This window comes from Macaca thibetana, chromosome 11 (assembly GCF_024542745.1).
Source record: "Macaca thibetana thibetana isolate TM-01 chromosome 11, ASM2454274v1, whole genome shotgun sequence".
NCBI lineage: Eukaryota > Metazoa > Chordata > Mammalia > Primates > Cercopithecidae > Macaca > Macaca thibetana.
In genome coordinates, this window is record NC_065588.1 from 48,070,023 (window position 1) to 48,097,830 (window position 27,808).

The window sequence follows — 27,808 nt, forward strand, 5'->3', positions numbered from 1 at the left end:
CTGACACGCTGTGAAGTATAAGCAGCTGAATACTGTTTCCAATTAAGCTTCTGCTTTAGACATCTTGAAAGCTAACTCGTCAATGAGATGATCTAAGCCCCAGACTTCAAAGCTGAGGCTTGAAAAAGTGTCTTTTTAGCTTCCTTGACTCATGTTTACACATTTCTTCAGCAATAACATCTGGTTTATGGAGAAGAGATGTTAAACCAGCTGATTGTGAGCATTTAGGTCCATCTCCAGGAAAGTAAATTCCATGCAGGCTTGGCATATCAGATTAGTTGGGGTCATCTCTGGTTGCAAGTAACAGGACACAGGAATAATTCAGGGAACCCAAGGGCTGGAATGCACTTGTGCTTCTGGGAAGCCGGTAGAAACCAGAATGCAGAGCCAGAAAGCCATGGGTATGTGGAAGTACTTTGACTACATCTGTCTTCTCTCCATGTGTCCATTTCTCTCTCTCAGCATACTAACTTCCTTTACTTCTCAGTCACATCTTAATATAATGACAGAATATGGCTACCACTTAGCTTCCACATTTATTTATTACCATTCCCACCACATGAAAAGATTACTCAACTGTCTCTTATCCTGTTCCAAATTCCGGTAGGAAAGGAACTGCATTTAGGTCAGATGTCCATCCAGACATCTGCAACTACTGAGAGAAGGTGACCTTGTACAGACATGGCTGCTGACAGCTCATTATTAAGGAACAGGGGATAGTTGGAGCTCATGACCTAGAATTTCCACTTATATGGGCCTGGAACTGTCAAAGACTTCCCAGCCCAGGAAAATCAGATTCTACTAATGCTAAAATTGTATGCTTTTCAAATGATGTACTTACAAACTCATTGGTTTGGCTATTTTATGATATTATACTCTTGTTACTAATACAAAGGACAGCTTACAGCTCATTTCTCAATTCAGTAAAATAGCAATGGTAAAGTCCTTTACCAGTCATCTAGTGTTTGGAAAGGTGATTGTCTGAATTGTCTGGAGAGATGGCTGTATACGCTTCATAAAAAAGTCCAGGAAAAGAAACTCTACAACCATTTTTAGTGACCCATTCAAGTATTCTTTTTTAAATCAGTCTTTGAATTTGAAAACAGTAAACTTGCATAATTTTAGAATCCTAGGATTGAATTATTGACTCAATATAGACCTGCTCCAACCCAGTCAAAATATAATGAGGACTTCTCTGTTCCTTAGCAACTAAATGGAAATAAATTCCATACTTCTTGATGGCTGCCTTCTACTTTTTTCCACCAGTACCTTCTTACCTAGCTGTGCGATTATGATATGATTTCCCAGGGCTTTAGGTTTAAAAGATAGTTTGAAATTTCAGTTACTTAATCTCAAACAAATAAACATTTCTGCCTTATTTTGAAAGACTTTTAGAGAAGATTCTTCAGCTTCTCCACCATTGCCCACTGCTCTGTAGTGGGGTGTTTATCCATGTTCTGTAGATGAGAAAATGAGACTCTGAGAAGTAACTTTAAATTTGTTTGAAACACAATAGGTCATAAGTAGTGACTGAGCCAGGGCCAGAATACCCGCTTTTGGATTCCCTGTCTGATGTTCTTTCTGCACAGCCCTGTGAGGAGAAAAATAATCAGATTATAAATGCTTTGTTTTCTGGAGCCCAAGCAAGCTCTTCATAATCCCTTTGTGGCCACAGTCTCCATGGAAGGCTCACTCTAGTAAAGCACAAGACTCTGCATACTTCATCTCTACAGTCTACCTCTTGGCTCTTTTTTCTTTAATTCCTCTTAGATCGCTTTCAAGATATTTGTGTAAGAGGAGAGAACTTTCTCATTCATTTACTCTCCCAATAAAAATTTATTAAGTGCCTGCCTTTGTGACAGGTCCTGTGCTAGGCAGAGCATTCATTTCTATTATTGGACTCAGAAAATTCTATTGGGCTCGACTTTGAAAAGTCTAGGTGATTACTTGCAAAATACAGCAAAAGAAGAATCATGTCCGTACCACCCACTAGATCACCATTATATGAGGTTAGCCCTGAGCAGTGCCATTTTCCCAATCATGTCCCTTTGAAGGAGGGACATGTCCTCATGAGGAGGAGAATAGTGATAACGAGTATTGAGTGCCAGCTATGTGCCAGGCACTTTACTAGATACTTTATAAAAATTACCTATTTAAATCTAACAACAACCCAATGAGGTTAGTATTGTAAATCCATTTTTGCAGATGAGTAGACTGAGGTTCAGGCAATAATGGTCAACATTTGACTCATTTGCTACGTACTAAATGCTTTGTCAAGTTTTTTGTTGTTTTTGAGATGGAGTCTCGCTGTGTTGACCAGGCTGGAGTGCAGTGGCGCGATCTTGGCTCACTGGAACCTCCGCCCCCCCACCGGGTTCAAGTGATTCTCCTGCCTTAGCCTCCCACAGTAACTGGGATTACAGGCGTATGCCACCATGCCCGGCTAATTTTTTTTATATATATATTTTTAGTAGAGACGGGGTTTCACCATGTTGGCCAGGCTGGTCTTGAACTCCTGACCTCAGGTGATCCGGCCTACCTTGGCCTCCCAAAGTGCTGGGATTACAGGCGTGAGCCACTGTGCCCAGCTGCTCTGTCAAGTGTTTTATATGAACCACACTTAATCCTCACAGCAGCCCTATGATACTCAACTATAATTTTCCCTACTTTAAAGATGAAAAAACTGAGATTCTAAGAGGTTAGAAGGCGTATTGCGTAGGTTAGACAAGTAAGTGGCATAACTTAGTTAAGATTAGTGATTATCTACCCAGCCACACCCTTCAAAGCCAGGAGTAGGATTCCCTTGAATTTCAGTTCAGTAGTCTTGCCTTCAGAAGTGAGCAGGGATGAGATTCTTCCTGAGGCCTGTGTGTCAAGGCTTAGCACCTGCCTCTTGCTCATCCTGGTGCATTGGCTACCAAGAGTGCTCAGTGCTTTGTTGACTGTATCCTATGGATAGCCTGATATCTGGGCACATAAAGACTCATTTGGACCCAAAAAACATGAACCTACAATCATATTTTTCTGTCTCTCCTATCACTGATCTCTCCCTGTCCAATTAAGAAATACACCTTCAGTCTACATTTGAGCCAGTGTCTTACATTTAAACTTCAAATTAATTTTTTTATGTTTTTATTTTTAATTTAGGACAGAAAAAAGATTATTGTAGAAAGCAGGGAATATATATGATACAGAAAAAGTATATTTTTTAATGGAAAAAGACAAAGTATAAATACTGGATTAATAATAACCTTTTCAATACCTTGGCATTTCCAGAATCCTTGAGAAAATACTATTGTACCTTCTCACTTATTATTGGCTTTTAAACTTCCCCCTAGTGGTTTTGTTTCTAACCTGGAGGCCTCCTCAATTCCTGATTTTTCCATTTGTTTCTTTGACACATATTTACTAAATACCTACTGTGGGCTAGGCACTATAGATACAGCTATGAACAAGATAGATGTAAAAAAATCAATTATAACCATGACAAATGCTACAGAAGAAATTATAAGATGCTACTGAAACACTGGTAACAATGGGGAAGGAGAAGAGTTGCAAAGTCAGAGAAGGCTTTCTGGAAGAATTGACATTTAAACTGGGCCTTGAAGGATGAGTAGGATTTAGGCACAGAGGACAAGATAATATAGCAGGGAGCATTCCAGGCAGAGGGAGCAGCAGGTATGAAGGCCCTAAGGCAAGTAAGAGCTGGGCTCATATGGGGAACTAAAAAGTAGTCAGAGATGGGAAAGTGTTCCCAGGAAGAAAGGAGCCACATGTTGGTAGAAGGACCTTTCTTTTGCTTTTTCAGATGTATTCACTTAAAAATCGATACTTCGGAATACTGATAATTTTGCTGCCCTATTATTATTCTCATGGTATAAATATAGAGTGGCCATATTTCAAGAGTGGTGCTGTGGGGAGGAGTAGCAGCCAGTGGCTAAGAGGGAGGCTGGGGGAGGTGGGGAGGGCTTTGAGGTGCCTCTAATTCCGCGGATTCTGTCTCCTCAGGCCTGAAGACAATTGTGGGTGCCCTGATTCAGTCTGTGAAGAAACTGTCAGATGTGATGATCCTGACAGTGTTCTGTCTGAGTGTGTTTGCCTTGATCGGACTGCAGCTGTTCATGGGGAACCTTCGAAACAAGTGTGTTGTGTGGCCCATAAACTTCAACGAGAGCTATCTTGAAAATGGCACCAAAGGCTTTGATTGGGAAGAGTATATCAACAATAAAAGTAGGTGGCCTTTTCTCTGCAAGAGGAATAGGAAAAGTCTGTTCCTAGTTCATGTGGTCAGAAGCTACACAGGGCTTAAAAAAGTAGTTGGAGGCCGGGCATGGTGGCTCACACCTGTAATCCCAGCACTTTAGGAGGCTGAGGCAGGCGGATCACCTGAGATTGGGAGTTTGAGACCAGCCTGACCAACATGGAGAAACCCTCTCTCTACTACAAATACAAAGTTAGCGAGGCATGGTGGTACATGCCTGTAATCCCAGCTACTCGGGAGGCTGAGGCAGGAGAATCACTTGAACCTGGGAGGTGGAAGTTGCAGTGAGCCAAGATCGCGCCATTGTACTCCAGCCTGGGTTGGCAACAAGAGCAAAGCTCCATCTCAAAAAAAAAAAAAAAAAAAGAAAGTAGTTGGAGCTGGAAAGGAATGGCAATGCTACTAGAACTAGCCTTGTGAAATTATTCCTTTCCTCGAGGTAGAATTGTATTCAGAAGCTCTCAAACATCAGCCCTCTCTCCCGTCTTCGCATGTACCCCTAAACTTTTACTTTGAAATTCAGGCTTAGAAGCTTGACAAAAGTTATTTTTTTCCCTAGCTGAGTTACTTGGGGTATTTACATATTTAGTCCAGAATGTATCTATGAAACTCAACTTTTCTTAATACTACTAAGACTATCGCAGTCCATCTAGTCTAGGGAATCAGGTGATCTCCAAGGCACTATTCAATCCTATTGCAGTTGAGGAGTTTTTAATCATTTTATTTGAGGAACCAAAGGAAAATTTGATGTAGTGATACTTTAGACTCATGAAAAAAGTTAGCTATGTCACTATTAGTCATTCCTGAGAAAATAAAGTCAGTTTAGTATCCATAAGAAAATGTTGCAAAGGAGATTTCAGGGACATATGCTGGAAAGGAAAACATGCCTTGTAATTTAAAATAGGACCTAGTATCTAGTGACCAATGAGCTCTAAAATATCTTTTATAAAGACAAGTTGTAAGGATGGAAGAATAGAGTGATATAAAGGGGTGTAGGACTCAGAAAACTTACTTTTAGACCTCTTTGATTCAAGTACCAGAATCTGGCATATAGATTAGAAGTATGAGTAGAAGTTGGGTATCTGTGAAAACTATATTGCATCAAGAACTTTGGGATAGCACTTTTAATTTGTAAATATATATAAGAAAATCATTAATGGGAAAGAATTCTTATCAGCTGGCCACAGCTGTTGGAAAAGATTTTTTTTTTTTTTTTTTTTTTTTTTTTTTGAGACAGAGTCTTGCTCTGCCGCCCAGGCCTGAGTGCAGTGGCCGGATCTCAGCTCACTGCAAGCTCCGCCTCCCGGGTTTACACCATTCTCCTGCCTCAGCCTCCCGAGTAGCTGGGACTACAGGCGCCCGCCACCTCGCCCGGCTAGTTTTTTGTATTTTTAGTAGAGACGGGGTTTCACCGTGTTAGCCAGGATGGTCTCGATCTCCTGACCTCGTGATCCGCCCGTCTCGGCCTCCCAAAGTGCTGGGATTACAGGCTTGAGCCACCGTGCCCGGCCTGGAAAAGATTTATGAGCTAAAATCAATAACTGTTTCTGCTAGAGCTGGTTAAGAACAGTGTAGGCCGGGCGCGGTGGCTCATGCCTGTAATCCCAGCACTTTGGGAGGTCGAGGTGGGCGGATCACGAGGTCAGGAGATCGAGACCATCCTGGCTAACACGGTGAACCTGTATCTCTACTAAAAATACAAAAAATCAGCCGGGCTTGGTGGCGGGTGCCTATAGTCCCAGCTACTCGGGAGACTGAGGCAGGAGAATGGCGTGAACCCGGGAGGCGGCGCTTGCAGTGAGCCGAGATCGCACCACTGCACTCCAGCCTGGGCAACAGAGTGAGACTCAGTCTCAAAAAAAAAAAAGGACAGTGTAACCTTATTCTCTCATTCATTTAAATCTGCCTGTTCATTTCCTGCCTCTTCAAACTTTTCTAGCAAATTTCTACACAGTTCCTGGCATGCTGGAACCTTTACTCTGTGGGAACAGTTCTGATGCTGGGTAAGTAGTTCACCTAGTTTGATTCTCTTTCTTTAAAAATGTACCTATTATTAGTTGGGTCAAAATAGGCAAAATGTTTACTTTTCTCTGTGCTCAAGTAGTAGACCTTACAATTGCATCTGACCTATCGGTTGGCATAGATTTTCTGTTTCACATTTGTCCACCTAAAGTTGACATTTCACTAGTAAGTGACTGTGCTTGTAGTCTCAATGCAAAATGAAAGAATCCAAGGATAGAATCAATAACACCAGATAGCTTACCTGCCTCTTGGGGATTCCTCTCATCCTATATTACAATAGAGAGTAAAGATACCGTCTTAGTGATAGTTATGGATCCAAGGATGACCCAAAATATGCTTGACTTGACAGCATAGAGGAGGAAAAAGAGTAGCAACATAGTATTTGAGTCCTGATCCTGATAATTCCTGCTCTAAGACCTTTGGCAAGCCATTTAACTTATCTGAGCCTTGGTTTTTTCATCCATAAAATGGATTTATTTAATAAGCCATGCTCTCTCTTTCTCACAGGGTTACTGTAAGAATCCACTTACATTACATGAAAGTGCTTTGTAAACAGAGGGCTTTATAAATGTAGGGTGGTAGTGTCATTTTTCAGAGTATATTGGTCCTCTAAGAACTGGTGTTTTAACATGACTACAATGTCTAGAAATCCATTTAATTTCTATATTAAAGTAGACTACTAGAGATTACATTGAAATAAATATGAGGTGAATCTAAAAGCAGGAGAAATGGTGTAACTAAGGTAACTGAAATCCCCATTATGACTTAGGTTGTCACAGTGAGTATAAAGAAAACAGAAACGATTAAGAGGAACTTCTGGCCGGGCGCGGTGGCTCACGCTTGTAATCCCAGCACTTTGGGAGGCCAGTGCAGGCAGATCACAAGGTCAGGAGTTTGAGACCTGCCAGGCCAACACAGTGAAACCCTTTCTCTACTAAAAATACAAAAATTAGCCAGACGTGGTGGCAGGCGCCTGTAATCCCAGCTACTTGGGAGGCTGAGGCAGGAGAATTGCTTGAACCCAGGAGGCAGAGGTTGCGGTGACCCGAGATCATGCCATGACACTCTAGCCTGGACGACAGAGCTAGACTCTGTCTAAAAAAAAAAAAGGAACTTCTAGCCGTTTGTCATTTGGGATAGTAGTGAAGTTAAATTTGATTGAATTGCACATTAATATGAATCTAGAACAGTACTTCTCACGCTTTGGCATGCATAAGAATCACCTGGCATACCTCTTAAAAATGCAGATTCATAGATCCCATATCCAGAACTTTTAATTCCTAGATTTGGGTAAGGACACAGGAATCTGCATTTTTAAAGAACATGCCAGGTGATTCTGATCCTAGGCTGTCCCCAGAAGTTGGCTAGCTGCTTATTTCCTTCTTCTTTTTCTTCCAATTTGTTGTCCTGGCTCTATCAATGGTTATTTATTATCTCCAAGGTCGTGGATTAAATAGAATTATGTTATTTGTTATCTCCAAGGTCACGGCTGGTGGAATTATGTTAAAAGTCCTGAACTTCCCTTTCTTTCTTTAGGCAATGCCCAGAGGGATACCAGTGTATGAAAGCAGGAAGGAACCCCAACTATGGTTACACAAGCTTTGACACTTTTAGCTGGGCCTTCTTGGCATTATTTCGCCTTATGACCCAGGACTATTGGGAAAACTTGTATCAGTTGGTGAGTAATACCTCTTTTCCTTTGGCCATAGAGTTTGCATGAGCATATACAGGGTTAGGGACATTCTGTGTGGGAGACATTCTGTGTGAGAGACATTTAGTAAAGACATTATACAAGATCTAACTGTTGTGTTTCCCACAGTCAGCTGGTTTTTGATGTTAAGTGAATTCTCTCAGTTCTCATCCCTGTTTCTTGAATGCTCAGTCATGTATAGCTGTAGATTCTTACAACCTTGACGGCCTCTTGTCTGACCTGAGAATCTGCTATCTCTATCTACTTCCTACTGTTTATCCTCTGCAGCATATCTCCTTTTGGAAATTTGGGCTTAGGGTTTGTTTTTTTTTTTTGCTTGTTTTCTTTTCTTTTGTTTTTGAGGTAGGTACTACAGGCATGTACCACCACACCTGGCTAATATTTCTACTTTTTGGAAAGTTGGGGTTTCACTCTGTTTCCCAGGCTGGTCTTGCAACTTCTGGCCTCAAGTGATCCTCCCACTGTGGCCTCCCAAAGTGCTGGGATTACAGGCGTGAGCCACCGTTAGGGCTTCTGTTTAAGAAATATTAAACACCTCTTTGTGCAAGGCACTATATAGATGGAATTTCCATAAGGACCTTGGAGTATAAATATATCAACATTTTTGAGATTTGTAACACATTTGGACTTGTTTAAGCAGGTTGTACAGATAAAAATAGGGTCAGTAACGTTCTGTTGGGCTACACTGGTGACTCTGGACAAGTCATTTAACTTTGCTGGTTGTAATGAAGTTAGTGTAAGTGATTGCTAAGGGTCTTACAGCTTAGAAATTTTATGACAGTCCATTGTTTTCTGTTTGTCATTTGGTGATACCAGTTACTTTGAAAATGAAAAACTTGTCCCCTCAGGCATGAAGAAACCTCTTTTAAGGGAAGTTTCTATTTCAAATCTCTGAGTTAATTCTTACCTTTCTGTTGGACAGCCTAGAGTTCCCCCAGGTTGAATGTTTCTCATGAAATATTTGTGATTCATGCTGTTTCTTTTTTTTTTTTTTTTGATACAGAGTTTTGCTGTGTCGCCCAGGCTGGAGTGCAGTGGCGCAATCTCAGCTCACTGCAACCTCCGCCTCATGGCTTCAAACAATTCTCCTGACTCAGCCTCTCGAGTAGCTGGGATTACAGGCATGAGCCACCACGCCCAGCTAATTTTTGTATTTTTAATAGATACAGGGTTTCACCATGTTGGTTGGCCAGGCTGGTCTTGAACTCTTGACCTCAGCTGATCTGCCTGTCTTGGCCTCCCAAAATGCTGGGATTACAGGTGCAAGCCACCGCACCCGGCCCATTTTGCAGTTAACAGAATAAAGATGAAAACTCTGTAATAGTGGGTTGCATGTACATAATCTAAAACCTAGTTTCCTTCTGCCTTTTTTTTCTTCCCTACTATCCTTTATGTCATATTGTCATATCCTTTTAAAACTCATCCTATTGCAAAAGAATAAGGAAGGGCGTCACTCAAGATGGGGATTTCCTGGCCAGATGCAGTGGCTCGTGCCTATAATCCCAGCACTTTGGGAGGCCAAGGCGGGTGGATCACTTGAGGCCAGGAGTTCGAGACCAACCTGGCAAACATGGTGAAACCGCACCTCTACTAAAAACACAAAAATTAGCCGGGTATGGTGGCGCATGCCTGTAATCCCAGTTACTCGGGAGGCTGAGATGGGAGAATTGCTTGAACCTGGGAGGTGGAGGTTGCAGTGAGCCGAGATCATGCCACTGCACTCCAGCCTGGGTGACAGAGCAAGACTCCGTCTAAAAAAAAAAAAAGATGGGGCTGGGTGCGGTAGCTCACACCTGTAATCCCAGCACTTTGGGAGGCCGAGGCAGGTGGATCATGAGGTCAGGAGTTCAAGACCAGCCTGGCCAACATAGTGAAACCCCATCTCTACTAAAAATACAAAAAATTAGCTGGGCATGGTGGTGGGCACCTGTAATCCCAGCTACTCGGGAGGCTGAGGCAGGAGAATCGCTTGAACCCGGGAGGCAGAGGTTGTAGTGAGCCGAGATTGCACCATTTCACTCCAGCCCAGGTGATAGTGTGACACTCCATCTCAAAAAAAAAAAAAAAGATGGGATTTCTTGCAACTTGGACCTGATTTCAGAGACACAATATGTCTGTTAATGCTATTTAAGGACCAGTAGATAAATAAGCTGCAGTCTTGTATTCTTTTCTTTATACTTGTCTTAGCCCAAAATCAAACTTTTTTTTTATGAAAGGGGTATATAGGGAATATTTGGAAAAATGAGAGAGGATTTTTTTCTCACAATGGTTGGGAGATAACTACTGCCATTTAATGTGAGTTGAGGATAAGTGAAACCATTCAACCATTGAGAATACTGAGTGCCCACAATAGGAAGGAGTACTGCACAAGGAAACACAGTCCTGTTCAAAATGCAAATAGTGCCCTTACAGAGGAACTCGGCCCATTAGCTGTTTTCAGCCTGGTTCATTTGGTACAAGTGACTCAGAAAATGGCCTTTGTCTTTGCAGACCTTACGAGCAGCTGGGAAAACATACATGATCTTCTTCGTCTTGGTCATCTTTGTGGGTTCTTTCTATCTGGTGAACTTGATCTTGGCTGTGGTGGCCATGGCTTATGAAGAACAGAATCAGGCAACACTAGAAGAGGCAGAACAAAAAGAGGCTGAATTTAAAGCAATGTTGGAGCAACTTAAGAAGCAACAGGAAGAGGCACAGGTTGGTGATTAATTCTTTGCAATAGACCTTCCTGCCAGATCATGGTGACTAAGGCCCCATCTGATTTTCACTGCAGTTGATCTTTTCTAGGCATATTTTCAAATAGAGGTCATTGGTCTGATGAAAATAACCCAAGTAACAACTGCAGATGGTTGATCCAATTATTCAGTTTGTCTTAACGGCCAAATTGTTTGTTCATATCATCTTTTGTTGAATTTCTCAACTGTTCAATGTGCAACTGCCATGATGACTGGGAAGAAAAAAGTGACCAGGGTGGTTTATATAGTGTTTCACATAAGCATATTCTTTTTCTTGGGAAAAATGTTAAGATTCCTGTGGTCATAAAAAGTATTACTTCTAATTTAGAAGAAGATACAGGCAAAATATTAAAGTAAAACTTGAAAGACATTTGTGATCTCATCACCTTAACACTTAACTTTCTAATCCTTATCTAAATATACATGTATTTATACATTTTTAAGACCCATAATATATAATGTTACTTAGCATTCATTTCCAGACTTGCTCAGAAGGGATCCTCTGGTACCAAGGCAGCAGCCAAGTCCTTGTCTGAAATGCTCAAGAGAATAACTCCCAAAGTTCTCACCACTGGGTTCTGCTCTGTTCACTTAGGACTGTGTGCCGGAATACACAGAAACCCTCTAACAGTCTAGGTTTCCCGCCTCCTTTTTTCCTCCTTTCCCCTAGGTAGGGAAATGTTCTGTACTAACTGGTTGGCCTTGGGTGGCTCCAGCTAATTGCTCTGATCTGGCTTCCCTGCTGTGGCTTCTTTCCTAGGCTGCTGCGATGGCTACTTCAGCAGGAACTGTCTCAGAAGATGCCATAGAGGAAGAAGGTGAAGAAGGAGGGGGCTCCCCTCGGAGCTCTTCTGAAATCTCTAAACTCAGCTCAAAGAGTGCAAAGGAAAGACGTAACAGGAGAAAGAAGAGGAAGCAAAAGGAACTCTCTGAAGGAGAGGAGAAAGGGGATCCTGAGAAGGTGTTTAAGTCAGAGTCAGAAGATGGCATGAGAAGGAAGGCCTTTCGGTTGCCAGACAACAGAATAGGGAGGAAATTTTCCATCATGAATCAGGTAAACTCTTCTTTTTCCTATACCTTTTCCAAAAATGTATTTTTTATTAAGGTAAACTGTGTATATATGTATTATACCATCTTTACCATTTTAAGTGTACAGTTCAGTGTTAAGTACAATTATATTCTTCTTTTTCCTCTTTCCTCCCCTCTATCCCCTCCTCTTCCTGGCCTCTAGTAATCACCAGTCTACTCTCTACCTTCAAGAGATCCACTTTTTTAGTTCCCACATATGAGTGAGAACATGCTATATTTGTCTTTCTGTGCTTGGCTTATTTCACTGAACATCATAACCTCTGGTTCCATCTATGTTGCTGCAAATGATAGGATTTCATTCTTTTTATGGCTGAATAGTATTCCATAATGTAAATATACCACATTTTCTTTATCCATTTATCTGTTGATGGGCACTTAGGTTGATTTCATATTTTGTCTATTGTAAATAGTACTACAATAAACATGGGAGAGCAAATATCTCTTTAATATATTGACTTACTTTCTTTTGGTTATATACCCCATAATGAAATTGCTGGTGTATTAGTCTGGGTTCTCTAGAAAGATAGAACTAACAGGATATATTTATATATCTTATTAGTGTGTGTGTGTATATATATACGTGTGTATATATATATATATATATACGTGTGTATATATATATATACGTGTGTGTGTGTGTGTGTATATATATATATATATATATATAAAGGGGAGTTTATTAAGTATTAACTTACACAATCACAAGGTCCCATAGTAGGCTGTCTGCAAACTTGAGGAGCAAGGAGAGCCAGTCTGAGTCCCAAAACTGAAGAGCTTGGAGTCGGATGTTCAAGGGCAGGAAGCATCCAGCATGGAGGAAAGATGTAGGCTGGGAGGCTAGGCCAGTCTCACCTTTTTATGTTTTTCTGCCCGCTTTATTTTCACTGGCAACCAATTAGATGGTGCCCACCACATTAAGGGTGGGTCTGCCTTTCCCAGCCCACTGACTCGACTGTTAATCTCCTTTGGCAACACACCTCACGGACACAGATCAATATTTTGCAACCTTCAATGCAATCAAGTTGACACTCAGTATTAACTATCACAACTGGATTATATGGTAATTCTATTTTTAGTTTTTTGAGGAGCCTCCATACTCTTCTCCAAACTGGTTGTACTAACGTGCATTCCCACAACAGGTAAACTCTTTACATTGGTTCAATAAACCTAAAAAAATCTGGTTTTTCTAATCCCACTTGATTTTTATTTTCCCCTTTGGCCCTATATTTTCCAGGCCCATCCCTGCATCCTCGTTTCTACCTCACTAAGCTCCATATTGTTCTCCTCTGGGAGGAAGTGTTACCAGCACATTTGGAACATTCTTCATTCTAAACCTGCCCTCCCTTCTCTGATGTAGAAGCCAACCCTAGACTATGTGATCACCTTTGGCAGACTTGCTTGGCAGTAAAGTATATGTCACACCAGCAATCTTCATGTTCTAAAACATCAGGGAGAGCGTTTCTCCTCTAAGCATCAGAATTTAGCTCAAACATCTCTGTTTAAGAATTGCATTTAATTATAGGGGACAATAATAATAGGAGTCATGAAACAGGACATCTTATTTGAGCATGGCAAGTTCTACTGATTAATTATTCTGGATATATAGTATCACACTGATAAGTTAGCCTATGGTAGATTGAAAGCCTCCAGTTTTTCCCAACTTTGATAAATAAGGAAACTAAGCAAAAAAGAGAAGAGAAGACTTAGGGTAGTTGTTGAGCATTCTATTACTATAGATGTCATCACATAGATAGGTATTTTTGGATTTCAGAGAACACTACCAAAATCCAATTCTTAGGCCATTTAATTTCCCATTTTAAAGAAATGCTGGAAAGTTGGTAGGTATAGAATAGATTATAGTTACTGTTCATGGCAGTATATCCAGTGTCTTTTCTTTTTTCCCAGAGATGATTCATTTTCCCACTTGCATCTCTCACTTTCCAGTTCAGTCTTTTGCCAGTCTTACTCATTTCAGGGGATGAGCAAAATCCCTCATGTCCATCCCTTTCTTTTCATTCCTTAGCCTTATCTTAGTTTTGGCTTTACGATTGCATTATTTTGTTCTACTGCGTTTGTCCACTGCAGTTTTGTTTTCTCTAGTCTTTCTCCTTCTCCTTTGTATTTTATATACTGTCAACAGATCACGTCCTAAAATGCACTTCTCATCATTCATGTAGTAGGCATTTATGGAGTACCTACTACATATCAAGGATTGTGCTAGGTCCTAGGGCTTAAAAGGTGATTAAAACATCATCTCTACCCTAGAGAGCTTACCGTACAGTAAGACAGCCAAATACACTAAAAAATTATGTAGTAGCATGTATTATTCCATAATTGAGATACGCTGGGGGTGTTAGAAAAGCACAGATCTATCCCAACATGGAGATTCAGTAAAGTTTCTGGGAAAGGTAAATTTCTGAACTGAAGCTTAAAGGATAGACAGGAATTAGGTAGTGTATGTGTGTGTTGGTGAGGCAGCAATAAGAAAAAAAGGACGATCTAGGTTTAGAAGGGAAGCATATTCCAGTTTAGATATCCAAAGTTTGAATTATTTGTTGGATAACCAAGTAGAGATTTTTTTAGACAAGGATAGGCAAATAATAGCTCAGGCAAGAGGTCCTGAGCTGAGAGGTGGTGATTGAAACCGTGAGACTTGCGGAGATTACTCAAAGAGAATGTGTCAGTTGGAAGAACAGTGAGCCAAAGACATGACCATTGCTGTTCACCGGCATAGGAGATGGAATTCAGGAAAGAAAACAGATAAACAGTGTTAGAGAAGCTGAGAAGGCCAAGAGTTCAGTGAAGTCAGGACAGTAGCGATGTTGGAGAAGGCAGGGCAGTGATCAATGGATTGAAATTTAACAGAGATGCTTAGTGAGGTCAGAACTGAAAGTGTCCCTTGGATTTGGCAATATAAAGTCATTGAGGACTTTAAAGACATGTTTTAGTCCAGGTTAAGGAAGGATGCCATGTTGAGTGGGGAGTGGAGACAATGAGTATAGACTTCTCATCCCTGCTTCTTTAAAGAGTGTGGGTGGAAATAAGCATGTTTATAATCTGTGGAAGAAAAAAAAAAAACAGAAAAGGGAGATGCGTTAGAAAATGAAACAGAATAGATAGAAGTAGAGCACAATCTTGGAAGATACCGAAATAGGTGTGGTTTTTAACAGAAAAGGGACCCTGATTCCCTGAAACCTTAAGAAAACAGGGAAGGATGAGGTGGATAAATTTGTAGAAAAGGAGTAGGAAGTTGAGGAAGATAACCCCTGACAGTTTAGTTTTTCGATAATGTCGGGAATTAAAAATCGAGGAGTTTGAGACCAGCCTGGGCAACATAGTGAGACCTCTGTCTCTGCAAAAAATGAATTAGTTTTTTGATAATGTAGGGAATTAAACATCTTATTGAAGGGAATGAGAGGTTGTGTTTGGAGGTTTAAAGAAAATACTGACAGTTTAGAATAGTTTTTAAGAAGAATGGGAGAGGGAATTCCCCTAATTAGATTCATTCTATTTACTAATTAAGTCCCAACTCCTTAGCCTGGAATTCATAGCATTTCCCCATCCCCTTAGTACGGACACAACCTATGTGTTCATTCTCCAGTCTCTGTGCCCTATCAGGCACCCTATACCTAAACCAGAATGAGCTACTAGATATTTCTCATATATGATGTTTGTTTTCTACCCTCTGTGGTTTGCTCAAGAAACACCCACTCTAAAATGTCCTGTTGGCCAGCACAGTGGCTCACACCTGTAATCCCAGCACTTTGGGAGGCCAAGGTGAAAGAATCGTTTGAGACCAAGAGTTCAAGACCACCCTGGGCAACATAGAGAGACCCCTGTCTCTACCAAAAATTAAAATATTGGCCGGGCGTGGTGGCACATGCCTATAGCCCCAGCTACTCAGGAGTCTGAGGCGGGAAGATCACTTGAGCACAGGAGGTTGAAGCTGCAGTGAGCTGTGATCTTACCACTACACTCCAGCTTGGGCAACAGAAGAAGACCCTGTCTCCAGAAAAACAAAAACAAACAAAACAATCAAAATTAAATGCCCTATTTTTCTGTCTTTGAATTTCCACATCATAGTTATTCTTGATATCTGCCTTTCAAGAAACCTTCCCTGACTCTCCTGTTTTCTAGTTGGAAATCTTCATTTTATCTTTCTGTTATGTTTTATATATACCTCTTTATTTGTTGCTTTTTACTCTACATATAGAAAGTACTCTACATACACTCTGTGTACATATTTATTTATGTTCATATCCTCTTCTCTCTTAAATAAAGTGTTAAAGTCAAGGTCTGCTTCTTAGCACATGGCTAGATACTGTTAGACAAATGAATGCAAGACTTTCAGAAATTTGATTTAACCCTTTCTGAGACTTCTTTATAGCCTAAAGCCATCTCTATCTCACCTTCACCTCTCCTTTCTTCTAGTTCAGCCTCTTTTGGGGAAAGAATGATAGTAGCTTTGTTGTCATTTTACCCTTGTCTTCAGAGACTCACTGAGCTATGAATACCTTAGTGCTGTTAACACTTTCCTATTGAATGGTCTCTGATTATTCTATAGGCTTTAGTACAAAAGTACACTGATTGCTCCTTACAGCAAAAAATAAAACCAGGCTTTTGAGATGTCCTGCTTTGCATGAAAATATTCACTTGGTCTAATTTCTCCATTCAAAAAAATAATAAATTCCCAGAGGCCAAAGCTGACTGCCAAGACTAGCTTAGATGCTCCAAGGGATAGTAGTATTCTTTGTCCCAGGACTTTCCTGAAGTTTCTCTGGAAGAGTGACTGAAGAAATCGAGGCCTAGAAAGATTAACTTATAACTATAACTAGTTATAGAAGGTTATATAACTAGTAAGTGTTCAAGCCAAGATTTGAACCCAGGTTCATCCAACTCCAGCGCCTGTGCTCCTAACCACCCCTTCTTTACTCCTACACACGTGCATGATCATTTCTTCTGTTAGCTTAATAGTGAGTGTGGCTTCAGTTTTCTCACAACATAGTTCAGTTATGTGTCAGTTTCTTTTATTTCCATAGCTTCTGAGTTCTTCTTTTTTTTTTTTTTTTTTGAAATTTTGAGATTCTTTTCATTTGAAGGTAATCGTAATGCTATTAAATTCACAAATGCTAATTTAAATACTCAATCCTATTTATCTAAAACACACGTTGCAAACACACAAATTATTTATTCTCTCCGCATGTCAGTACCCATTCATATCACGGTTTGGAAATTGGACGAATAAGATTCCCCTTAAACTGCAAGTCAGCAGGTGTTTCTTTACAGTTAACTTTAGCAAAATTCATACAAAATAGTAATTAACAATGATCTTTACTTGTTAAGTCACAAGGAAACACCTTCAAAACTGCATTTTGTTTAAGTTTCTGTACTAAAATGTAAAAAAACTGAACTACACAATATTGAAAAGTTAAAAATTCCTTATTTTTTTATTCCTGGTACCACTACCACAATTTACAGGGCAATATACCTGATGTAATGAAAAGAAAAAGAAAAAGACAAAGCTACAACAGATAAAAGACCTCAGGAATGTACCTCTAATTGACACTACATGGCATTAATCAATAGCTGCACTTTGTGCAAACTGTGAGCTATGACAGTCCTGAACAAGAAGGGTTTCCTGTTTAAGCTGCAGTAACTTTTCTGACTATGGATCATCCTTCCTTCTGTGGCAGATTTTTACAGTTCCTCTAATGCATTTGGGACGACTGTCTCAAAGTAACCTGCAGCTTTCCTGACAACCCCTCACTGTCTCTCCTACTAAGAACTGTAGCCCTTTTCTGCTGTTTTTAGAACCTTCTGCTACCATATCCACCCCTTCCACCACCAGATCCATAACCACTACCACAGGGACTGCCCGAGCTTCTTCCACCAAAACTTCCCCCTTTCATGGGTCCATAATTTGATTGCTGTTGTCCACTATAATTTTCAAAATCATTATAGTTCCCACCGCCACCATGGTTACGACTGCCAAAATTTCCTCCTTCATTGTAACCATCATAACCTCCACCACCGCTACCATATTCACCACCTTGGTTTCCATATCCTGGTCCACCACCACCATAGCCCCCTCTACTACTATAACCAGGACCACCTCCATAGTTGCCACTGTCACTTCCAAATCCATTATATCCACCATCACCTCCATAACTACCTCTGCTGCCACCACCTCCACCACCATAGCCTCCTCTTCCACCAAAGTTTCCACCACGGCCAAAATTACCTCCACCACCTCCAAAGTTTACTCCGTGACCCATAAAATTGCCAGATCCACCTCCACGACCTCTCTGTGATCCAGCAGACTGCATCTCTTGTTTAGAAAGGACCTTTTCCACTTCACAGTTATGCCCATTAATAGTGTGGTATTTCTGAACAACAATTTTATCAACTGTATCTTGATCATCAAAAATTACAAAAGCAAATCCTCTCTTTTTTCCACTCTGCCTGTCTTCCATAATTTCTATGGTTTCAATCTTGCCATACTTTTCAAAGTAGTCTCTCAAATTATATTCTTCTGTATCTTCTGTAATACCACCAACAAAAATTTTCTTCACTGTTAGATGGGCATCAGACTTTAAATAATCTTCTCTAGAAATAGGAACACTTTTACACTGTTGGTGGGACTGTAAACTAGTTCAACTATTGTGGAAGACAGTGTGGCAATTCCTCAAGGATCTAGAACTAGAAATACCATTTGACCCAGCCATCCTATTACTGGGTCTATACCCAAAGAATTATAAATCATGCTGCTATAAAGACACATGCACACGTATGTTTATTGCGGCACTATTCACAATAGCAAAGACTCGGAACCAACCCAGATGTCCATCAATGATAGACTGGATTAAGAAAATGTGGCACGTATACACCATGGAATACTATGCAGCCATAAAAAAGGATGAGTTCATGTCCTTTTTTGGGACATGGATGAAGCTGGAAACCATCATTCTCAGCAAACTATCACAAGGACAAAAAACCAAACACCACATGTTCTCATTCATAGATGGGAAGTGAACAATGAGAACACTTGGACCCAGGAAAGGGAACATCACACACAGGGGCCTACTGTGGGGTCGGGAGAGCGGGGAGGGATAGCATTAGGAGATGTACCTAATGTAAATGACGAGTTAATGGGTGCAGCACACTAACATGGCACATGTGTACATATGTAACAAACCTGCATGTTGTGCACATGTACCCTAGAACTTAAAGTATAATAAAAAATAAAATAAAACACATTAAAAAAAAAAAAAAAAAAAACCTCTCTGGAAACAGCTCTTTGGTTCCACTACATGCCCATCAACCTTGTGTGGTCAAGCACACATTGCTGCATCCACCTCTTCAACACAAGAATAAATCACAAAACCAAAGCCCCTGGAATGTTTTGTTTGGGGGTCTCTCATTACCACACAATCTGTAAGTATGCCCCATTTCTCAAAATGTTCTCTTAAACTATCATCTGTAGTTTCAAAGTTCAGACCACCAATAAACAGTTCTCTCAACCACTCTGGTTCCTTTGGATCATGGCCCTCTTGCCACCTGCGGCGATGGCGATGGCCGGAGTCGGGCTAGGGGCAACCAGGCGGCGGTTTTACCTCCATTTTGAGCCTGAGTTCTTCTTGAGACATCTCCTGCTCACCCATCTCCTACCTATTTCTCTATATTTTTAAGGCTCAGGGCAGTTTATAAGTATTAAGTTGAGCCTATTTTTTCAAAGTATTTTAATTGCTCTATTGCAGCAGTTTTCAAACTTTCTGGTCTTAGGACCCCTTTATCTTCTTAAAAATTTTAGGTACATATGTACCTAAAAACCTTTTTAAAATGTGCTTTTAATTTCTCATATTAGAAATTATAATTAAGAAAATTAAAAAATATTTATTTACTAATTTTAAAAATATAGTAATGATAAACCCATTACATGATTAACACAAATTATATATTTTTAAGAAAAATGAACTGTTTTCCAAAACAAAAAAAAGGTTTTTTTTTTTTTGTATTACATTTCTGCAAATCTCTTTAATCTGTGGTATAATAGAAAACAGTTGAAATGTCATACTGGCTTATGCATGCATTCAGTTTGTTGCAATGTGATTTTCTTTCGTTAAAGTATTTGAAGAAAATCAAGTTTCATACAGATATATAGTTGGAAAAGGGAGGAATATTTTAATAACCTTTTCAGATAATTGTGAATGGTCCTCCTTAATGCTGTTCCAAAACTTAACAGTGACAATTTTTTAAACAGTTAGTTGTGACATGGAAATTGTATTAGTAACTTTGTACTCTGTTATAGTAAAATCCCTTGCTCCATTTTGTGTCATAGATCTTTAACCCATGAATGATTTCTAGCATCATGCATTGATCATTTGAGAAATTTTCATTTCCTGAGTTTATGCAAGTCTTCCAAATACACATGAGATTTTAAAACTATGTTTATTATTACCACCAATCTCATCAGAAAACGATTTAAATATTATGAAGCTGTCAGGCTCCCAGTATCACTGTGTGCTTATGAGAAGATGAGTGATAAAAGCACATATCATCTCAGTATTATTAGGAAAGAATTTTGACCTCAGGAGCCTTCCTTAAAAGGTCTCAGGGACCTCCAGGGGTCTCCAGACCACACTTTAAGAACCACTGTTATACTAGAAAGGAAAAGTGAAATATGGCATGGAAATAGAATATGTAAAGTCACTCCTTCATCACATTCTAGACATCTCAGTCATTGTAAGCCTCATCTTGACAGACAATTTACGTGTATCCCCTATGATCCCTAGAGATAATTTTTCTGTGGAATGTGAAAGTTACACCCTCAAATCCAGAACATCCCAGAGCCATTCTCCCAAGCAAACATCTAAACCTAAGTTGGAATTTATAGTTTAACTGTGACTGCCTGAAGAGGACTAAAAGCTCCTGGTTGGTTGACAGGAAGATTTTGAAAAGAGGAAGTAAGGCCTACTCATCTCATAAACTACACAGGATCCCAGGATTTAATAGAGCCATGGATCCTGAGTCATCACTGAAAACCTCTAGTCTGGGAAAATTGAGACTGGGGAGGGGTTGGGGTTTCAGCCCTCAGGATATAGCTCCTTAGGGAATGCCCTAAATCAGGATTGGATCCTGGGTACAAGGAGAAATGGGGCAAGTCACCTTTACCCCTTTCACATTTGTTCATTGCAGAACTACTCTTTTGCAAAGAGTGAAACAAGGAATTAGAAAATAATAGAACAGTTTTTCCTTGTATTATGGATCTTAGGATCCTGATTTTTAAGTGTTCATAGGTTCACCGAATTGGTCATGACCTTCATCACTGTCTCATCCTTATCACTATCCTCAAGGTTAAGAATAGTCTGACGTATTAGATCTCATGTAGTATATGATATTTCTTCCTGGCCTCCAAGTTTCAAGAGGGCAGGGACCATGTCATATATCTTGTTCACCACTGTATCCATAACACTTAGCCCATAATAGGTATTTGGTTAAATAAAATTAAATTTTGGCCAGGCACAGTGACTCACACCTGTAATCCTGGCACTTTGGGAGGCTGAGGTGGGCAGATCACTTGAGGCCAGATTACTTGAGGCTGAGGCATGAGAACCTGGGAGGCTTGAACCTGGGAGGCAGAGGTTTCAGCGAGCCAAGATTGCACCACTGCACTTCAGCCTGGGTGACAGAGCGAGTCTCTGTCTCAAAAAAAAAAAAAAAAAAAAAAATTATATAAAAGTAAATTTTATTGTAAAATACACAAAACCTCTTTCCTAATGTGAAGACCTAATGTACCAGATAGTATCAGCACCCAGCATTGACCTAAGGCAGAATTATGAAATCAGTGTAGTTTAGCTTGCTGTGAGAAGTGAAGCAGTGACCCAGTGCAGGTGTGGAACAACCCTAAAATGGGTGGCTAAGCTGCAGTACCTAATCTAAATGCATGTTAATTAAGTTAAACATTGTAGTTACTGTGTACAAAGCACTCTAGGAGATATAAGGATGAATCAGTCAATGTGCCCTTAAGGAGTTTGTAGTTGGTTAAAAATGAGAGATAGAACATGTGTATAAGGAACTGTTGTAAAAAGTAGAGCGTAGGCTAGGGACAGTGGCTCATGCCTATAATCTCAGCACTTTGGGAGGCCAAGGCAGGAGGACTGCTTTAGCCCAGGAATTTGAGACCAGCCTGGGCAACGTGGCAAAACCCTGTATCTACAAAAAATATAAAAATTAGCCAGGCGTGGTGTGGCACATACCACATGGTGTGGCACATAGCTATGGTTCCAGCTGCTTGGGAGGCTGAGGTGAGAGGATCACTTGAGCCCAGGAGAATGAGGCTGCAGTGAGTGATTGCACTATTGCACTCCAGCCCAGGCAACAGAGTGAGACCCTGTCTTGAAGAAAAAAATAAAAAATAAAGTAGAGCATAAATATTCTGAAAGGGGGTTTGGTGCTATGGAAAGATTAAGGAAGTTAGTAGAGGAAGAAGCAGAAGGACTGGATCATGGAGAACTGAGAGGATTTCCCCAGCTGAAAATGCAGTGTGCACTGGAAGCAGAGGAAATAAAGACCTGTGGCAGGGTGGCTGCATGGTAAGGTGTATGAGAAAACAGTGAAAAATAAAGTAGAATAAGTAGATTAGAGTCAAAGCTGGGAGGGTCTTGAATGCCATTTTTAGGACGGTGTGATAGTGTTAAAGGTGATAGTGGCATTTAGCAAAAGGGCCATGAGTACCTGAGTCCTGGTTGTCCCAGCCATATTTCTCCCCAGTGATGCCCTCAAGAGAGATATATGTGCCCAAGGCACAGGTTATTAACACCTGGGCTTGTACCCTGAACCTCAGTGTTCTATGTTACGCTTGCCTTCAAACATGTTTTTCATATGCAGATCAACCAGTCCAAAGCCCACATTCCCAGCTACCTCCTTTATCTAACTCACTCACTAAGCCAATATTTCCCTGCCCTAAATCACCCCAGAGCCAGATACCAGACAAGTAGTTACCACCTCTGTAGGCCAGAGACTTCCAAAATTATTCAAACTCCCCAATCCTAAATTTGCTCAGACTTACCTATCCTGCCTCATCGCTTCCTTCCTTGGGAAACCACGGGCTCAGGCTAAACTTCCCCCCCTCACTCCTTCTGCCTCCTGACCAACACTTACATTTCCCCATATGGCCCTCCATGGCATGGCAAGCCCACTCTTTTTGGGAACCGAAGTAACGAACTCCTCTTTCAAAGGCAGTTGCCTCTGTGTCTGTCACCTTACTGTGATCTGATTAAAACAAAATCCCAAGTACATTTTAAGACACCATCTTCTGGCCAGCCACATTGTTTAGAGCAGTGTTTCTCAAGCTGCCTGTGGTAAAGGACTCATTTCTGCTTTTCCCAATTCTTCATGAACTGATACTATTGTAAAATATAATAACAATCAATTTCTAGAAAAATCATCACATTCTTAGATGTTATGACTATGTCTAATTGTCATAAAAGTTTCTAAATGCCCCTCTCAGTTTCCTTACTTGTCTCATTGCAGACCAATAACAAGTCATGTACTAGCTGCCTGTGAATCACACCGAGTAGAGCTGGTTCAGGGGAATGAATCAGTGATTCAGTGGGGGTGCCCAAACATATATGTAAGAAGAATAGTAAGCTTACCAATCCGGCAACATGGAAGAAGAACAGGCAAGGGCTTCCTCTGTTATGTGCTCCTTTACCACACAGTGTATGTGTCCTTTTAACACACAGTGACAACATCTACTCATAAATGAGTCTCAGTCAACATTCTGGAATCTAACCAATGTAGCTCCTCCTCTCTGGTACAAGGATGAGGCAGAAGAACAAAATAAGTCAGGATAATCCTGTTTTCTAGAGACCTATATATAGCATATGGCATGTATCTAACAATGACATTTATATAAAATTGTCTACGATTAGTGCTTTTCTTGATGTGGTCCCCAGTGATCAAATTCATTTATTGCCTTAGAAGTTCGTGGGTTGCTTAAAGCCAAAGCAGGAAAAGCCTACATAACAAGTGAAAGACACAGGTGAGAGAATGGAGTATGCAACTAGAATTATCCAAAGAAAATATACCAACCTGGGGACAGGGGCTTTGTACATTACAGGAAGAGACAGGAACTGAAGTATAGAACCAGAAATGGAATTGTAGCCAACAAAAAGATAAGGGCAGAGTTGTTAAAGAGGAGTCCCAAGGCCCTTCCAGTGTTAATATCAAAAGTATTAACAGGCTGGGCACGGTGCCTCACTCCTGTAATCCCAGCACTTTAGGAGGCCAAGGCAGGAGGATCACTTGAACCCAGGAGTTCAAGATCAGCCTGGACAACATAGAGACCCCATCTCTATTAAAAAAAATTTTTTTTAATTAGCCAGGCATGGGGGCACATGCCTATAGTCCTAGCTACTTGGAAGGCTGAGGCAGGAGGATGCAGTGAGCTATGATCATACCACTGTATTCTAGCCTGGGGAAAGAGTGAGACCCTGTCTCCAAAGAAGAAAAAAAGAAATATCAAGAAAGGTTTCTTTAGCACCCGTAATATATGCACTACATTGTCATAGTCTCAGCCCACAAAGAACCTTAACAGCCCAATCATTTTATAAGAGGGTTAAGTCCTAACCTCTAAGACAAAAATCTCTTATAATTAAAGATTATGGTCAGGCGCAGTGGCTCACGCCTGTAACCCCAGCACATTGGGAGGCCAAGGCAGGTGGATCACCTGAGGTCAGGTGTTAGAGACCAGCCTGGCCAACATGGTGAAACCCCGTCTCTACTAAAAATACAAAAATTAGCTGGGCGTGTTGGTGGGCGCCTGTAATCCCAGCTTCTTAGGAGGCTGAGGAGGAGAATTGCTTGAGCCCACGGGGTGGAGGTTGCAGTGAGCCAAGATCGCACCACTGCACTCCAACCTGAGTGAAAGAGTGAGACACTGTCTTAAAAAAAAAAAAAAAATTAAGGAAGATTGTCTAAGGGCAATCATTTGTCAAGTTTGTTTCTCTCAAAACAGTGTTCCTCAAATGGGGGTTGCATCCCCTTGGGGCACCTGAAGACTTGCCTAGCACAGTTTTAAGGAACCCAGTTTCTAGATCTTTAATTTATATATACCTGTGCCTCAGATCAGTCCTGTGGTCCAAAATCACACCATCTGCCTTTCCCTTTTCCCTCTTTATACCCTTCTCCCTCCCACTTTACAAAAGGAAGGCATACCTCTATCATCCCAAATCTTACGTGGTGCATTGCCCTAAGGTATGTAAATCTTTGGAATGCCAAACAGAAAGACAATTGAAAATATTAATGTCTACAAAGTTTTCTTTAGTCCAGGAACCTTAAATCTATTGTAAGGTTTTTCTGAATTTATCTATTGTACATATTTCTGTTAAGAGTGAAACAGAATTATAACTGGGGATGTTGAGATGTTTTAATTTCAGGAGATTGTTGCCCTTGCAATACATACTAATACATTTATTAATAGTGAAAAATGGGATCATACTTTTTCAAATGAAAATAAATCTAAAGCAATTTAGCCAATTGCTTTGACATTGAGGACTGACTGCTCATTAGATCATGTGGTTGAACATTCTCAGAAATGAGCTAAATCTGTGACTTTAAGGTAGATTTTGATAAAAAATATTTAAATCATGTGATAAGATAAAATCATATTAAAAAATAAATGTTGGCAATGATGGAAAGACATTAATAATATTTTGATTATTTCAACCATCTGTTGGGTTAAACGCGCTTCTTTTAAGTACAAGAGTAACTCATATGAGAATAACCCACACAATTATTAGTAAATAATAAAGCTTTTTTGATGTCCTCAGAAATCAAGAAAGGGAATGTGTATAGGTAACAAATCTTTTGGCAAATTGAGTTTTCAGTTCTTTGCTTTCAGTAAAATTGAAAAAAGACTTAATTGCCAGCCGATAGATTATTACAATAAATTTTGCTGACAGTTTGCTATATACTTTTGGTATATAACTTGGAAGGAGTCTAAAGAATTGAGTGACATTACTATAACAAAGTTTTTCCATTCCAAGATAATATTTATGTGAATAAGGTTTTAGCACATAAAATCGATTATTAGAAAGGTGGGGAGGATTGATGTTGAGCCATGTCTCATTCTAATGATTAGTAATACTACCAACAAATATTTAAACACCAGTTGAAAAGAAAATCTCATCCATCTTATTAAGAAATGCATTTTAATACAATTTTCTTTCTTAAGCCTATTACCTATAAAATGTGTACTATATTTGTATAGCTTGATCAGCTGTATTCATAAGAATATTAATAAAAACTCAATCCAGGAGAATTTTTTAAATGTCTTAAAGACTCATGGTCATAGAAAATTTTTAAATATTAAGTACAGTTTATTTATAATTTTTTGTATAATTTGTTGGAATTGTAGCCAACAAAAAGATAAGGGCAGGGATGTTAAAAGAGGAGCCCCATGGCCCTTCCAGTGTTAACATCAAAAGTTTAACAGGCTGGGCGTGGTGCCTCACTCCTGTAATCCCAGCACTTTGGGAGGCCAAGGCAAGAGGATCACTTGAACCCAGGAATTTGAGATCAGCCTGGGACAACATAGAGAAGTAAATTCAAGGGTGAGCAGTAAAATACATTAAAACATAAAAGTGTACATTCGAATAAAATTCCCTAGGGAATATGGAAAGGAAGTATGAAATTGAAGGAGAAGAATAAATAAGAAAAAATTTGTGCTAAAGAATTCTTTAAATACATTTATTTACCATAAACTTTATGGTAAAGAAGAGTTTTATTTAAAAATGTCAGTGCTGGACATTATATAACTTACAGCTGTTTGAGAATTATATAGTTTACAACTATGTAAACTTTTGATGAACAAAATATGTTTAAAATGGGGTGGATAGAAAACTATGCAACCATAAAAAAGGATGAGTTAATGTCCTTTGTAGGGACATGTATGAAGTTGGAAACCATCATTCTGAGCAAACTATCACAAGGACAGAAAACCAAACACTGCATGTTCTCACTCATAGGTGGGAATTGAACAATGAGAACACTTGGACATAGGGTGGGGAACAGCACACACCGGGGCCTGAGGTAGGTTGGGGACGGGGGGGGAGGGATAGCATTAGGAGAAATACCTAATGTAAATGAGGAGTTAGTGGGTGCAGCACCATGGCACATGTATACATATGTAACAAACCTGCACATTGTGCACATGTACCCTAGAACTTAAAGTATGATAATAAAATAGTTTAATTATTAAAGTAATAATAATAAAAAATAATGAGTATATAAATATAAAAAATAATTTAAAAATATTTTAACTTAAAAAATAAAAAAATAAAAGGAAAAATAAATAAATAGATAAATAAAAATGCAGTGGGGTGGGGGGAGCATACATAATTTTCAACTGAACTAAAAGGCTTGAAGGCCACTCTTGTAGTATTTGACCAAGACATGTACTTGGAGAGAATGGCAAATGATACACGCACGTTTTAAATTATGGCTTTTTGGCCAGGAGCGGTGGCTCATGCCTGTAATCCCAGCACTTTGGGAGGCCGAGGCGGGTGGATCACCTGAGGTCAAGAGTTCAAGACCAGCCTGGCCAACATGGCAAAACCCTGTCTGTACTAAAAATACAGAAATGAGCTGGGGTGTGGTGGTGGACGTCTGTAATCCCAGCTACTTGGGAGGCTGAGGCAGGAGAATCGCTTGAACCCGGGAGTTGGAGGTTGCAGTGAGCCAAGATAGCGCCATTGCACTCCAGCCTGGGCCACAAAAGCAAAACTCCAGCCATATATATATATATATGAAATATTTATTGTTATATATATAAAATAATAAATTCTGTCTTTTTGCCCAGTGTGGCATAGACTAACTTAAGTTAAAGACATCTCCTCTGAGCCCATGGTAAAAAGAAAGAAACAGCCATGTGCTTCTCCCTGGATAAGTTGCGTCTAACATGAGATAAAAGCGTCTTAGGGAGGCGTG

General features: G+C 40.0%; 1 protein-coding gene and 1 pseudogene across 5 annotated transcripts in view; one reads left to right on the forward strand and one right to left on the reverse strand.

Annotated features, from left to right (window-relative positions):
- Nucleotides 1-27,808, forward strand: part of SCN8A (sodium voltage-gated channel alpha subunit 8) — a 213,119-nt gene that overhangs the window by 100,043 nt on the left and 85,268 nt on the right. For all 5 annotated transcript variants that reach the window (XM_050748710.1, XM_050748713.1, XM_050748709.1 and 2 more), the window contains exons 7-11: nt 4,009-4,230; nt 6,201-6,264; nt 7,820-7,961; nt 10,485-10,691; nt 11,490-11,783. In XM_050748710.1, coding sequence (XP_050604667.1) covers nt 4,009-4,230; nt 6,201-6,264; nt 7,820-7,961; nt 10,485-10,691; nt 11,490-11,783 — 929 coding nt within the window. The remainder of the gene's footprint in view (nt 1-4,008; nt 4,231-6,200; nt 6,265-7,819; nt 7,962-10,484; nt 10,692-11,489; nt 11,784-27,808) is intronic.
- On the reverse strand, nt 17,626-19,437 carry LOC126931067 (heterogeneous nuclear ribonucleoprotein A3-like; annotated as a pseudogene).